Source organism: Oncorhynchus mykiss, chromosome 14 (genome assembly GCF_013265735.2).
Source record: "Oncorhynchus mykiss isolate Arlee chromosome 14, USDA_OmykA_1.1, whole genome shotgun sequence".
Lineage (NCBI taxonomy): Eukaryota > Metazoa > Chordata > Actinopteri > Salmoniformes > Salmonidae > Oncorhynchus > Oncorhynchus mykiss.
The window spans coordinates 10,976,067-10,989,561 of NC_048578.1; the positions used below are offsets into that span (position 1 = coordinate 10,976,067).

Consider the following 13,495-nt stretch of genomic DNA (forward strand, 5'->3'; position numbering starts at 1 on the left):
GTCGCGGGCTGCCTTGTTGAACCGAGGCGCGTGCACTGCCGCCGCCACCATTCGCTTCCATATTTGGAAGTGAGTTCAACAATCCTTGTAGAGGGGGTGTGGTGAGGCGAGAAAGAGCAAATGAGAACGAATACTGAGTTATTATGGATCCTACACTGATAAATAATTATTCTCGTATCTGAATAGCATACGTGTCCGTAGTCTTATATTGTACTCATAGAATCACTGTGATGCAGGGCGAATGTTTTCCCCAAAAATATTTTTCCAAGTGAATGTCAGTGGCCGGCCTCAGGCATAAAAGCAACAGCATGCAGCATCTTATGAGAATTAAGGGATACTCATCCTCGCATCCGTGCAATTCTATTTTCATTTAAAAAATGAAAATAGACTTCTATTTTATATAAATGTTGTTTATTTGTTCACATGTTATTTTTGATTTGGACAAACATTAAACGTTTGGCAAAAATGTATAATTTCTAATCCCACCATGCTCCATGTTAAAACTAACGACCACTCTTTCCTGGAGATGCTCGCGCTTCTCACCCCGGCATCAATCACGCGCAGCTAAGCGCGTTCACGTGCTGTATCAAGTGTGTGCGAGATCGACACTGCATCACAGCTCATTCAATTTCTAACCAGACGCCGACCAATTCAAACAGCGATGGTACGTTTACATTTAACAACTAGCTATGTGGTATATAATTGAAAACAAATATATATATATATATCACACAAGTATCATTACTCTGTTTTCGCTTTCTTTGTTGATGCAATGTATTTTAGCTAGGGAACAGCGAGTTCATTTTGAGATGAAACCGACAGCATCATCAGATTGTCGGGTCAGCTGTGACTGCTATGCTTGTGTTCTGGAACGTTTCCTAGTTGAATATTGAATCTTGGATGGTAGTAAATTCGTTTTAAAGTGTTTTTGAATCAATCAGGTGACTGTCCCTAACTCATAAAAGCATGTTTTATGCAGATGTTTGCTCGTCTCTTGACGTTATAATCGCCTAGCATAGGACGTGTTTGTGTGGAAAGAAAACGACCCAAAAACTGCCTGGCGCCATTTTCTCCATCACCCAATCTCCCGTCACTAAGGCCTAATGCCCAGTCTAGCACTGTAAGCACCGAGTTGCAAGTAGTAGTCACTTATCACCGAATATGCTATCTAGTTTAACTAGTTACGGCCCAGTACTACTCACCCCCGCCACCCCCTCGAATTTGCCAGCTATCTAGCACTCTGGCCTTGTATTTGCCGGTACTAAAGGCTAGTTTAGCATGGCTAACGGAGTGCATTTTCTGTGCCTACACATAGCTACATGTTAGCTTGCTAAATGGCTAGTTAGCTAACTAGCTCATTTGATTTCCACCTCCTTTGTCTCCGCCAGTCGCACGAGCCCCTTCTGTTTTTATTAACTAGCAAACTAATTTGCATAGGTGCCATGACAATTGACCAACGTTAGCTTAAATTATGGATGGGACTTCTGTTTGCAACGTGTGAAAATAATCGCGTTAGCGGTCTGGTATTTTCTCGATATCGTTTTGCCTTATATAGTGCACATGTGCCATCACTGCATTCATGGCCCCACCCTGGTTTTTGGTGCAAAGAGCATTTTTGAACCTTTTCTCTATTGTAAACAGTCGGCAACTAACGTTGGCTATTACATGTCTATCCTGAGGAAGTATTTTTAATTTAGTGATGGGTAACGTTATAACAGTCAGGCGAAGGTGAAAAATTGTCGGGGATGACACCGTTATTCCACGAGCTAACGCTAAAGGTTTTGCAAGCGTTTCCCACGACGTTCTTCCTGGTTTCTACGGAACGAAGTGCCGGGATGCTTGGAACGACCATATCTACTGTAGCATACGCAATAAACAATCGGTCAAATGTTTGTGGCACGCACCAGGGTCTCACTCAACGTACATAGGCTTAACCCTGAATAAACTTGTAGAATTATCAACATTTTTGTCCAAAAGCGCAAATTCTGGGTTCTATTGTCATGCTTTCCGCATGGTATTAAATGTATGTTCTTAATTTGGTGAATCTGACTGATTGTGGAGGGGGATGTCGATTACTTTCAATTTAGTCGACTGATTAGAGATATTTTCCCACTTGCTGTTCATTTGTGAGTCCCTTATGTGCCGTTCTTGATCATGTGAAAAATGTCTTACAACATGACATCAATGCTTTGGTTCTATTGTGTATATGATGAATGAATGGTCACTGTTGGACACGATTGGCCCCTGTTCCTGCCGAGTAGTGAGCTGGCTGGGTCCAAGGGCTAGGCTGAAGGACGTGCTGGTTCTGTCCCAGCTATTCCGGAGGAGCCCACAGTAGTCTTTAGTGCCCTATTATGGGTGCAGTTGGACAGACGCAAGACAAGCGAAGTAAAATGATTGGGTGAAGTCATTTCTTGTTGATAACAGCTACTTGGTGAAGGATTATTTTAGATTTGTTCACTTGATTTCAAGTGAATTGGAATACAATTATTGTCCCTTTTCACTGCCTCAACTGACGGTCGGTCTGGGGAACTACCATTGTAGTCACGAACCTGACATTATCTGTCTTATCATATGCTGTTACTTGAACCTTAACTTTTGGCAACATTCTGTGATATTTTATGGCAGGAAGAAAGGGATCTCTATTGCTCTGAAAATAATATGCTTTCTGCATGGAGGGACTAAAAGGGTATAATCTCCACTGGCTTCTGGGTATTTGTCTTTTCATACAGTTATCCCCAGTCAGCGCTTTAGTCTGTTTTGTGGCTTGCTGCAGTGTGAAGAAACATGCATTGTCTGAAGAGATCTCAGAATAGTAGCAGGAGTGCTAATTGTTTTGGAAAATTGGTAGGATTAAGTGGAGCTGCATGGCAGTTGGCTTCTCTTCAAACACCCTGGCCGCTTCACCCTCGGTAGTGGTGCCTTGCTCTTCCTAGAAAAAATGATTGCCCTGGAAATAGAAGTCTATCCCCGGCAGTACTTCTAATACTCTTGCAATGTCTTTTCCCTCCTGTTGAGGATGTCTCTAATCCAGATGTTGGATCTAAACTCACCACTAGGTGATTAGGTCCTGAGCCCAGTGTGGTCTCTCGCAGGCCCTGGCCATCCTCACACCCAGAGCAAACAGGCCCACACCCTTAACACACATATTACTTCAAAGTGGGTCACTACAGTGGCAGGGCTCTGGAAGGCATGGATGCCACTCTCAAGCCAGGAGGACATTTTTAATGAAGGCCGCCTCTGTTGTATTGATGTGGCTTTACTTGGTGAAAAGTGTCTAGTCTACCTGATTTGGCAGAAGGCTGATGAAGGGATTGGCCAAAACCTGCCAGACGGAGGGATGGTTTGACACTTGGTAACATCCTCTGGCCGGTTCCTGCATGGGTTGATGTGATACCTGTTGGGTAAAATGCCCTAATGGAAATCAGAAAACCGGAGCAAGGTTTATAGGGCTGTTGTGACTCGGATGTGGCCTATTTATTTTTCCCCCACAGAGGATCCATTGTCTGTGACCGACCCACACATTCTAAGGCTTAATTCCTGTCCCCACCTTCACTCCCATGGTTATTTTTGAAGCAGTTACTTACGTGGCATGGTTGGCTCTCACATACTGTACATGTTTATAGTAGGAGGGAAAACCCCTCCTTGTGTAACCTGGTTTTATCTGCCCTTTTCAGAGACACCTGTTACTGGCCCTTATCAGGCAGTGGCAATCTATCGATGCACCTTTGGCATGTTACTTTATTTACAAAGGTACACCAGACATACCAACATTCATCTGTCCCCCTCACAGCTACAGGTATCCCTTACTCATCAGAGATTTTGGTGTGGGGTTCTCCAGATTGTGTCCAAGTTTGGTAAAAGGGTTAAACCCTGTGCCTTATTCTGAATGCCACGCCTGCTGAGTCATGCATGCCATGCTGTACATCATGCTTTTCTGGTCAGTGCCATGGATGGTGACTTGTATGGTCGCCATTTCTTGACTGATCATGTGGGTAGAGGTCATAGAAACCATAGGATTGCAATCTTGCTTATGGTGCCCCACACCCATAGGACTAATGGCCGCTTGTTCATAAATGCTAGTCATTGTGCATCTACCTCCCTATTGATTCCCTTTATCAGCCGTCCTTGAAGGGTGCGTTCCTGCAGTGTGAGAAGTCCAAGGCAGATGTATATGACTACTCTCACTGACCTCTCTCTGTCCCTCTCTGCGCAGGCTTCCGGGGTGACAGTAACAGATGACGTTATCACAGTCTTCAACGAGATGAAGGTGCGTAAGGCACAGGCGAACGAGGATGAGAAGAAGAAGAGGAAGAAGGCGGTGCTGTTCTGCCTGAGTGAGGACAAGAAGCACATCATCCTGGAGGAGGGCCAAGAGATCCTGACAGGAGACGTGGGTGTCACGGTCCAGGACCCCTACCTGCACTTCGTCAAGATGCTGCCCCCAGACGACTGCCGTTACGCCCTCTACGACGCCACCTATGAGACCAAGGAGACCAAGAAAGAGGACCTGGTCTTCATCTTCTGGTGAGGAATGAGAGGGGCTCGGCTAGACTTGGGTGTAGGCTGAGGGGGGCATCGTACATTTTCTGCTATGGTGTCACTTGGCTTCAACACTCGGGACAATGGTTAAACCATTACCCCTCCCTCATAGGGCCCCAGATGGCGCTCCCCTGAAGAGCAAGATGATCTACGCCAGCTCAAAGGATGCCATCAAGAAGAAGTTCACAGGTGAGAAGCACTGACAGTTGCAGATGTAATCAAACTTTTGGGCTCTGTGGGTTCTCTTCAAATTAAATGGCATCTCCTTGCTCAACCCTATAGCTCTTTGTAATGGAATTATACATGTATTTTTTTGGGGGGGGGGGGGTGTTAATATGCAGCGTGTCCTATGTGAAGCTACATTTTTCCCTCCGTTTCAGGTATCAAGCACGAGTGGCAAGTGAACGGATTGGAAGACATCAAGGACCGGCGCACCCTTGCCGACAAGCTTGGAGGCTCATCGGTAATCACCCTGGAAGGAAGCCCTCTATAAATTTAGCCCCAGGCTTCTACTGAAGCCAGACATCTGAAGGGGTTGGCTGTTCATTCCAATATGGTTGGGAGGAGGGGCAAAGCAGGACCAGGATCATTTGTGGGACTGTTGGGGGGGAGGGGGGTAAAAGTGACAGTTTTCAAATTCCACAAATGCAGCCTGTCATTCCAGTTCACATGACATAATGAACACGAACAAAACGCACACTAAGAAAAAGCAATAAAAAGATCAATAAAAAAATAAAAACAATTGATGAAGGATGATGATTATGAAGACTAAATATGTAAATGTTTGAGGACATGGTTTTGTTCTGTCTGGATTCCGCTAGAATGACGATCACAGAGAAAAGGGACAGGGCAACAACTGTTACAATTCCAACTTGGCTCCAGCAAGATACTGTTCTTAATTATACAACTACCTTTTTTGCCAAACTTCTAGTTAAGTTTTCTAAGTGTGTGTGTAGTTGAGACTAGGTGTAGTACAAGACCATTAATGCTTGATCGATTGCACGTGACACATCGACGTTCTCTGGGGGAGCACGGTTCATTTGGGGGCGGGGGGGTTGAACATGCAAATTACACGACTTTTTAAGTGAGTCCAGTTATTTTTATTTCCAGTTCTGAGTTAAAATAAATAAACCATGGCATTGATGTAGTAATTGAACACATTCCTTATACAACCGGATCTGGTGGGTTTAGAAGTGTGAAGGTAAGATGGGGGCGACGTATTTGAACAGCCTGTGTTCAGAATTTAGACTGGTATTGAGTGGTGGATGTTTTGTATCGTCTCCTTATCTCTAATAAAAAGGCACTAAACTAACTTTGTACTCTGCCTTTTATTTTTATCTAGCTTGTGTGATTTGAGGAATGACAAGCTAATATGGTTGATAATCTAGCCTGTCCAAATGGAAGATGTGGATGTCTGAGTGTTTTAGGCAAAAATATTGATATCCTATTGGCTGCCTTTACACAGACAGCCCAATTCTGATCTTTTGCCTAATTATTGGTCTTTTGGCCAGTGAGAAAATATTTTGCCAATAATTGGCCGAAAGATCGTAATGGCTTCTGGTGTAAATCACTGTTAAGTGTATGGGTAATATCTGAATAAATTGTCACTTAGTTGATCTATTGAAAATGTTTGGTTGGTTCAGGAACCTGCTTACACTGGGAAGTTAGTGATACTCTTATTTGAAATTGGTGAACTTGGTCTTCTGTGCAATATACCTTTTAACATCCGCTTGATTGAGTTTTATTGTCAAATTGAAAAAATGAATTAAAGACCAATGGTGTCATGTATCCTAAATGTTTACATACTGACCACATGAGGGCACTCTAACTCCAAAAAGTGGATTCCATTTTACAGTAGCAAGTAGCAACTCATTTTTTGTATACCTGTTGGTTTCCATAACTGACAAGCATTAATGATAAACTAAAAGATTTTATTAAAATAGGCATTTACAAAAAATATCACCAACATTCTGAATTTCACCCCCTAACCCGCTTGAAAGCAAGTAATTTATGCTGCCAGCATTGAGTAAGAAACTCCCTTAGGTTTTCAGAGTCTGACGTTTGTTGATTTCACCATTGATACCTTTGACCCTTTTTGACATGCTTGGTGTATTGAAGCGCCGTATCTTGTCAGTGTGGCTAGATATGCCTCTGGGCCATTGGGGCCGAGTGTATATATTTTACAGGTGTCTTTCTAACCCAGAATGAGAAGTCCCTGTACTTTCCAAAATCATTCAAATCCTTAAGTGACCTAAACAAATAAGCCGTCCCCTCCCCACATCTCTTTGTAAAATCAACTCCACACCCGCACATTTGATCCTAAATGTTGAAAACATGCAGCCACAGTATTACGGAGAACAATGGGAGAGTATGATATCTAAAAAAATTTAAAAAATCCAATAGTTGCTTCATTGGCTAAAGCTGTTCAATACTATTCCAAAGTATAAAGTTAATGGCTGCTACCATAGTTATAAAACAGCAAGGCTCCTAGTCACAGTGGTTAACACCTCCAAGGGAAACCTGTTACGGTGCATGAAGGTTTAGCAGTCCTGTTTTCTTCGATAGTATTGTAGATGTTTTATTAGGATTAAATCCAGTTTCACTCTTACCCTTTTAAAAACTGAGTTGGGGAGTAATTTCCTCTCCACATCTCCTTTAAAGGATTTTGTGCTTACTTTAAATAGTTATCTGTCATGGACTTCATAGCCTCTTTTTTTATAAGCCATCCCCCCTCCCCTTCTCTCTCAGTCCTGACTACAGTCCACTCGGTTCCCATGCACCCAGTAACAGATCTGGGCAAACTTCAGCGGGGTGAATCTCACAGCCACGTTGTAGTCGCGGTTCTCCCCATCAATCTCCAGCCACTGGTGTCCAGAGAAAATGCCGATGACTTTCCTCTCCCAGCGTTCCAGAGCCGTGTCCCACACGCGGCCGTACACCCCCGAGCCGCTGGCCCCCGGCCGGGCATCACAGTGCTGGTAGATCAGGTCGTTAGACTCGTCCTCCACAGGACAGAAGCGGTAGACCAGCTCCCCAGGCCTGTCACTGTCAAACCCAGAGAAGTGGATGCGTTTCCCTGCCAGGTCGTCAGAGGAAGGAGCCACAGACAGACGCATGAAGGGCCGGCGGTGGGGCCAGCGCAGCTCCAAGAGGGCGTAGTCAAAGTCCATGCTGACCTCTTGGGGGCCCTGGATCCAGCCCTTGGGGACACGGGTGCGTTTGACCCGGACCCAGCGCACCAGGGGCTTCTTGGTGGGGGTCTGGCTGGGCTTGGTGCCGTTGATGTACGGAGGAGTCAGGAAGCCTACCCTCAGTTTACGGGCTCCCTTGACGTAGTCCTTCCCATCATGCACACAGTGGGCGGCGGTCAGGACATGGAGTCGAGACACTAGGACCCCAGTGCAGCCGGTGGAGATCCTCACAGCTGTGGAGAATGGGTAGTCCAACAGGAAGTGGTCACCGCGTATGTTGAAGCGCCCATCAGCCCCGTAGATCTGTCTTTTCTGACGCCTGTGCCTACTGGTAACTCTACGTCCTCTTGTTGGTGGAGGTTGAATGGCAGGACTGATGGTGCCCTCATAATTATCCTCATCCGCCACATCCACAGTGGTGAGGGTACGAGAACCGTCTGCATAGAGTGTCTCGAATGCCAGCTGCTCAGTCAGGTGCTCTCGCCTGCTCTCTTGCTCTCCTTTGTGGTAACAGCTGGCATTGCAGTGAGTGGTGAAGTCCAGTTGAGTCTGGGAACTGAAGCGAGAGCGGGAGAGGGGCAGGGGTGCATGGGGCACCAGTGAGGGGTAGGGGACGGGGTGTTGGTGAGGGGGGGCTCGAGATGGCAGAGAGAGGGGGAGGAGGAGTGAGAGGAGCAGGACTAAGATGGAGAGATGAGCCAGGCCAGAGTTTGGATGTGGATACATGGTCATTGAGCAAAACACTGAAATGAAAAACATATAAAACATTTAATGTACGCTCCACAACAATACACAAAAGACACAAAAAAAGGAATCTACTTATCTGTGAGGAACAGTAGGGTATAGATGAACTAGGAATGTCATGGACTTTGCAGAAACCTTGTTTGATTAAAGACGCTTAAAAACAGATCATCACTAATGAAACACAACGGTGTGGAGAGCACTGGCTTTACTGGCTTGTCTCCCCAGTTTAAGTACATCATTCACAAACACTCTCAACCCATAATCCCCCATAAAACCAGTCCACTCTCAGTCTGACACATGGCTTCCAAATCCCCTCGCTCAGAGCCCATACACGCGGGATCAGCTAATGCAGGCTCATGTTGCAATGCAGGTCTGAATTTTCATTTCTTTGAATAGGTTACAATGCAGCTCTTGTTCCTGTCTATACTGTGGGCTATTCAGAAAATGTCATTTTAAACCACGCTACAAGGGTATGACAAGCATTAAAATGTCAGTTCTGCTGGTGGTCTTAGTGCTCAAAGAGAGGTTTGTTATACAAGCCATCTGGTTATGTACACAAGATAAGAGTACATAAGGAAAGTGGCTGTTGGGACACACATTGGATATCGGTCGTTGAGTTAGGACACTTATCGTTGCACCGTTTATTTGTCTGCAAATTAATTCGTATCATAACGTTTTGAATCTTGGCTACCGTGTTGTGTATGAGTGGGAGGATAGGTGGACTGAAGGGGAGGGGACTTGCATTCCAGCTTGCTCTGCGGAAAGAGAAGGGCGTCTCAAATTATATTTATGATAAGGCTCTGGGGCAAGGTGGTGTCTGCCGTCAAACATTAACTACCTTTCTATGTATGAGTGTCGTAGGCAGGCTCAGAGGGTCCAGGGGGAACTCGATAGGTAGGAAAACTATGGACCCTCAGGCTCTAGTGGCGTAGAAGAGAGCAGGTGTCTCAAGACCCGTTTATACCTGGTGCTAACATGCATCCTGTGTCCAGATAATGTCCACATTCGTATTATGCCCACGTTTTCAGATAGGCGTAAACGATTAAAATACGCATTGTGAATTGATTTTTGATCAGATCTTGTAAGTGTAAACGGACAAGATCAGGACACACTCTGACCTATACTGCTATGCAGTCAAAAACAGCGGTCACCACACCCTGGTCTCTGATCCCCTCCCATGTTCATGCCAGGTATTAGTGGAGCATAAAAGTGGAATAATTCAGCGCTAGCTGTGCCACCAGAGACTCTGGGTTCGCGCCCAGGCTTTGTCGCAGCCGGCCGCGACCGGGAGGTCCGTGGGATGACGCACAATTGGCTTAGCGTCGTCCGGGTTAGGGAGGGTTTGGCCGGTAGGGATATCCTTGTCTCATCGCGCACCAGAGACTTCTGTGGCGGGCCGGGTGCAGTGCGCACTAACCAAGGTGGCCAGGTGCACGGTGTTTCCTCCGAATTGGTGCGGCTGGCTTCCGGGTTGGCGCTGTGTTAAGAAGCAGTGCGGCTTGGTTGGGTTGTGTTTCGGATGACGCATGGCTTTCGACCTTCGTCTCTCCCGAGCCCGTACGAGAGTTGTAGTGATGAGACAAGATAGTAACTACTAACAATTGGATACCACAAAATTGGGGAGAAAAGGGGGCAAAAAAAAAAACAAGTGGAACAATAGGCATTGGCATACAAAGAGAGGCAGGGGAAAGGTGGAGGCAAAAAGTGGAATTCCCACCACACAACTGTATCATCATAGTGTAGACAGAGAAGATACAGTTACTCAAGGGTGCTCATGTCTTGAATAGATGCAGCCTAGGGACTCCATTTTAGGGGTTACTGACCTACACTGCTATGCAATCAAAAACAGCAGTCATCACACACCACCCCTGGTCTCTAATCCCCTACACATCAAACATCTACATTTAGCCATCTTTTATTGGGATTTTTACAAACATGTCAGAGAGGACTTAACATGAGTGTCGACTTCTAAGACTATTAAAGTCTGTATAGACTGTAACCTTTATAGTTTACATGGTCTGAGACAGATTCGTTTTAATTGTGGAAAAGGGATAGAATATCAAGTAGAATCACACATCTAACCACACTAACCTATAATCAGCAAGCATTTGATGAGGGACCCAAAGTAATGGATAATATACGTCAAGAAATATCTCGGTGAGTCTTTATTCCATTTTCCAATAATCTGCGGAGCGTGAGTTTGGTTTGAGTGACCCTCCATTGTAAGTCCCAAAGTACACAACAGTAAACTGATCCCCACATTAGAAAGATCTTCCGGCTCTAACACATTGTAGAGCCAAACAGCCCAACAGCCTTTTTGACTCCTCTCTAAGGCACTGGACCACCACTAAATCTGTCAGCACCTTGCATCAGTCATTTCAAATACATTTCAATTCCAGTCAATTTCATTTGGCAATTTGAATGGAACGACCTTCCATATAGATCCCATTTCTGACAAGCAAAGCTGATGATTATAGCCCTCTCAGAGGGTACTATACTAGTGCTACATAAATCCATGACTACACGGAACTCTATTCCACATTAAGTAACTCATACAAGCAGTAAAATTAGATTTAAAAAACATGATTAAAATACACCTTACGGAACAGCGGGGACTGTGAAGAGACACAAACACAGGCACAGACACATGCATAAACACACGATAACATACGCACTATACACACATACACATGGATTTTGTGTTGTAGATATGTGGTAGTAGAGTAGTGGTCTGAGGGCACCCACTTAATGTGTTGTGAAATCTTTTGTGAATATATTGTAATGTTTTTAAAATGGTATAACTTCCTTAATCAAACAATCAAATGTATTTATAAAGCCCATTTTACATCAGCCGATGTCACAAAGTTTTGCTGGACCACAGGAAGAGTAGCTCTGCCTTGACAGCAGCTAATGGGGGTCCATAATAAGTACAAATACAAATAGCCCTCTGAGGGATCCTGAGAGGCTAACAAGCACCAATGCACATATATAAGCTACTAAGCACATAAACATTCGAATAATGGATATATGTACACCTGAAAGCTGTTGTCGGCATTCTTCATCTCATCTTTGACCCTTGAGTGAAGGCTCTGGAATTCTGAGAACAACCTGCTTCCCAGGGCCAGAGCTTTGTCCTGAAAACCCCCTCACTGGGTCTTTTGTCATTCACCAACCACATTCATCATGAGTGAATGTAGTACTGTGCCATGTACACTCGTTGGGTTGTTGTTAGACCCCAAAGACAACAGATGATGTTTACCTTGCCCTGTCACTGTTGAGTTGCACCAATACAGGGGAATAGTGCTGGGTGGGAGGCAGTATACTCAACTCACTGAAAAATGCGGGGGGGTTGCCTTTGGCAAAAGTACATGTTTAGCTATGAAACGTTCCCTTACAGTAGTGGAGCAACAATATTAGTTACTTTGCAAAACATTTCCCAGGCTAAAAAAAGGGATGTTACAATGTAGCCTCCTGGTGACAAACCAGCTATAACTATATTCAAAATAACGATTAACAAATTATTAGGCTACTTAGAATGACAATAAATGTCATACTGTACCTTTTTGTTAAAAGGTTAGTCTGTGTTTAAATCCAATTCACGTTTTCGCCCCCTTCAAAAATATCGGGCATATCAATTCTCCAGATTTCTCCCATCGCTTCAGTGTGACAGGTATCGCCCTCTCTCTCTCTCTCTCTCTCTCTCTCTCTCTCTCTCTCTCTCTCTCTCTCTCTTCACAGTCCCGCAGAGAGCGAGTCCCCACTTTAATAACGTGTCCTAATCAATTCGGTCAAAGCAAAGTTTATTGATGAGAGTCAACTATTGGCTTATATTCATTCCTACTCAAAGTTACTGTCCGTCCGTGTGAGTCGCTTCAACTGCTATCCGGCTCATACGCGCTTACAAATAACTGTCTGAAAATGTTACTGAAAATGCATTTAGAGGCGCTCTCCCTCACGGTCCTAGCGCCCCTGCTGTACACAAAAAAACGTAACATGTCTCAACTGGACAAATCTGCTTTTAGGATGGTGAGAGAAGATGGGTACTGACAGAGCACATACGTAACATTCTGAAGCCTTCAAGTCAAGATCATTGTGTCCTCCAGCTGCAAACAGTCCAAGTGAAACTGTTAACTTGTTTCTCCTGTCAGGAGTAGACATTGGCACTAGGGTTGGGGAGTGAATCAAATGTGAATAGACTGAGGCTATATCAAATGCCATCTGTCATTTAGAGCCGAAGAGATGCTGAAAAATACAAATTGCAAAAGGCTCTAAAAATTCTTAGTCCCTGATACAGTTGCAAAAAAAGCAACAGACATGGACTTCTTAAGCAGCCTATAATGTACAGTTGTGGCCAAAAGTTTTGAGAATGACACAAATATACATTTTCACAAAGTCTGCCGCCTCAGTTTATATGATGGCAATTTGCATATACTCCAGAATGTTATGAAGAGTGATCAGGTGAATTGCAATTAATTGCAAAGTCCCTCTTTGCCATGCAAAAGAACTGAATCCCCCCCAAAAAAACATTTCCACTGCATTTCAGCCCTGCCACAAAAGGACCAGCTGACATCATGTCAGTGGTTCTCTCGTTAACACAGGTGTTGACGAGGACAAGGCTGGAGATCACTATGTCATGCTGATTGAGTTCGAATAACTGACTGGAAGCTTCAAAAGGAGGGTGGTGCTTGGAATCATTGTTCTTCCTCTGTCAACCATGGTTACCTGCAAGGAAACACGTGCCTTCATCATTGCTTTGCACAAAAAGGGCTTCACAGGCAAGGATATTGCTGCCAGTAAGATTGCACCTAAATCAACCATCATCAAGAACTTCAAGGAGAGAGGTTCAATTGTTGTGTAGAAGGCTTCAGGGTGCCCAAGAAAGTCCAGCAAGCGCCAGGACGGTCTCTTAAAGTTGATTCAGCAGCGGGATCGGGGCACCAGCAGTATAGAGCTTGCTCAGGAATGGCAGCAGGCAGCTGTGAGTGCATCTGCACACACAGTGAGGCAAAGACTTTTGG

The 13,495-nt window shown here is 44.7% G+C and overlaps 2 protein-coding genes across 4 annotated transcripts; one reads left to right on the plus strand and one right to left on the minus strand.

The window, feature by feature from the left end:
* The first annotated feature begins 509 nt into the window (after positions 1–509).
* Positions 510–5,854, plus strand: LOC118936299 (cofilin-2-like). Its single transcript, XM_021561160.2, has 4 exons — positions 510–664; positions 4,217–4,527; positions 4,655–4,731; positions 4,923–5,854. The coding sequence occupies exons 1-4, from the start codon at positions 662–664 to the stop codon at positions 5,033–5,035; spliced, it is 504 nt and encodes a 167-aa protein (XP_021416835.1). The 5' UTR covers positions 510–661; the 3' UTR covers positions 5,036–5,854.
* Positions 5,526–12,470, minus strand: LOC110488782 (serine protease 23). Of its 3 annotated transcripts, none has more exons than XM_021561162.2 (2): positions 11,513–12,470; positions 5,526–8,476 (listed from the first exon to the last, which is right to left on the minus strand). In XM_021561162.2, exon 2 carries the CDS (start codon positions 8,463–8,465, stop codon positions 7,287–7,289), a length of 1,179 nt encoding a protein of 392 aa, XP_021416837.1. In that variant the 5' UTR covers positions 8,466–8,476; positions 11,513–12,470; the 3' UTR covers positions 5,526–7,286. The 3 variants fall into 3 exon arrangements, with proteins under 3 accessions (XP_021416837.1, XP_021416836.1, XP_021416838.1); XM_021561161.2 differs by having other exon boundaries at positions 12,037–12,467; XM_021561163.2 differs by having other exon boundaries at positions 11,737–12,030.
* Positions 12,471–13,495: the final 1,025 nt, after the last annotated feature.

Bases quoted from the DNA above. Each gene is read 5' to 3' on its own strand.
- LOC118936299 (XM_021561160.2), top strand. The intron at 4,528-4,654 runs GTGAGGAATGAG...CCTCCCTCATAG, and splicing joins GACCTGGTCTTCATCTTCTG to GGCCCCAGATGGCGCTCCCC. The intron at 4,732-4,922 runs GTGAGAAGCACT...CCTCCGTTTCAG, and splicing joins CATCAAGAAGAAGTTCACAG to GTATCAAGCACGAGTGGCAA.
- LOC110488782 (XM_021561162.2), bottom strand. From the start codon at position 8,465: ATGACCATGTATCCACATCCAAACTCTGGCCTGGCTCATCTCTCCATC.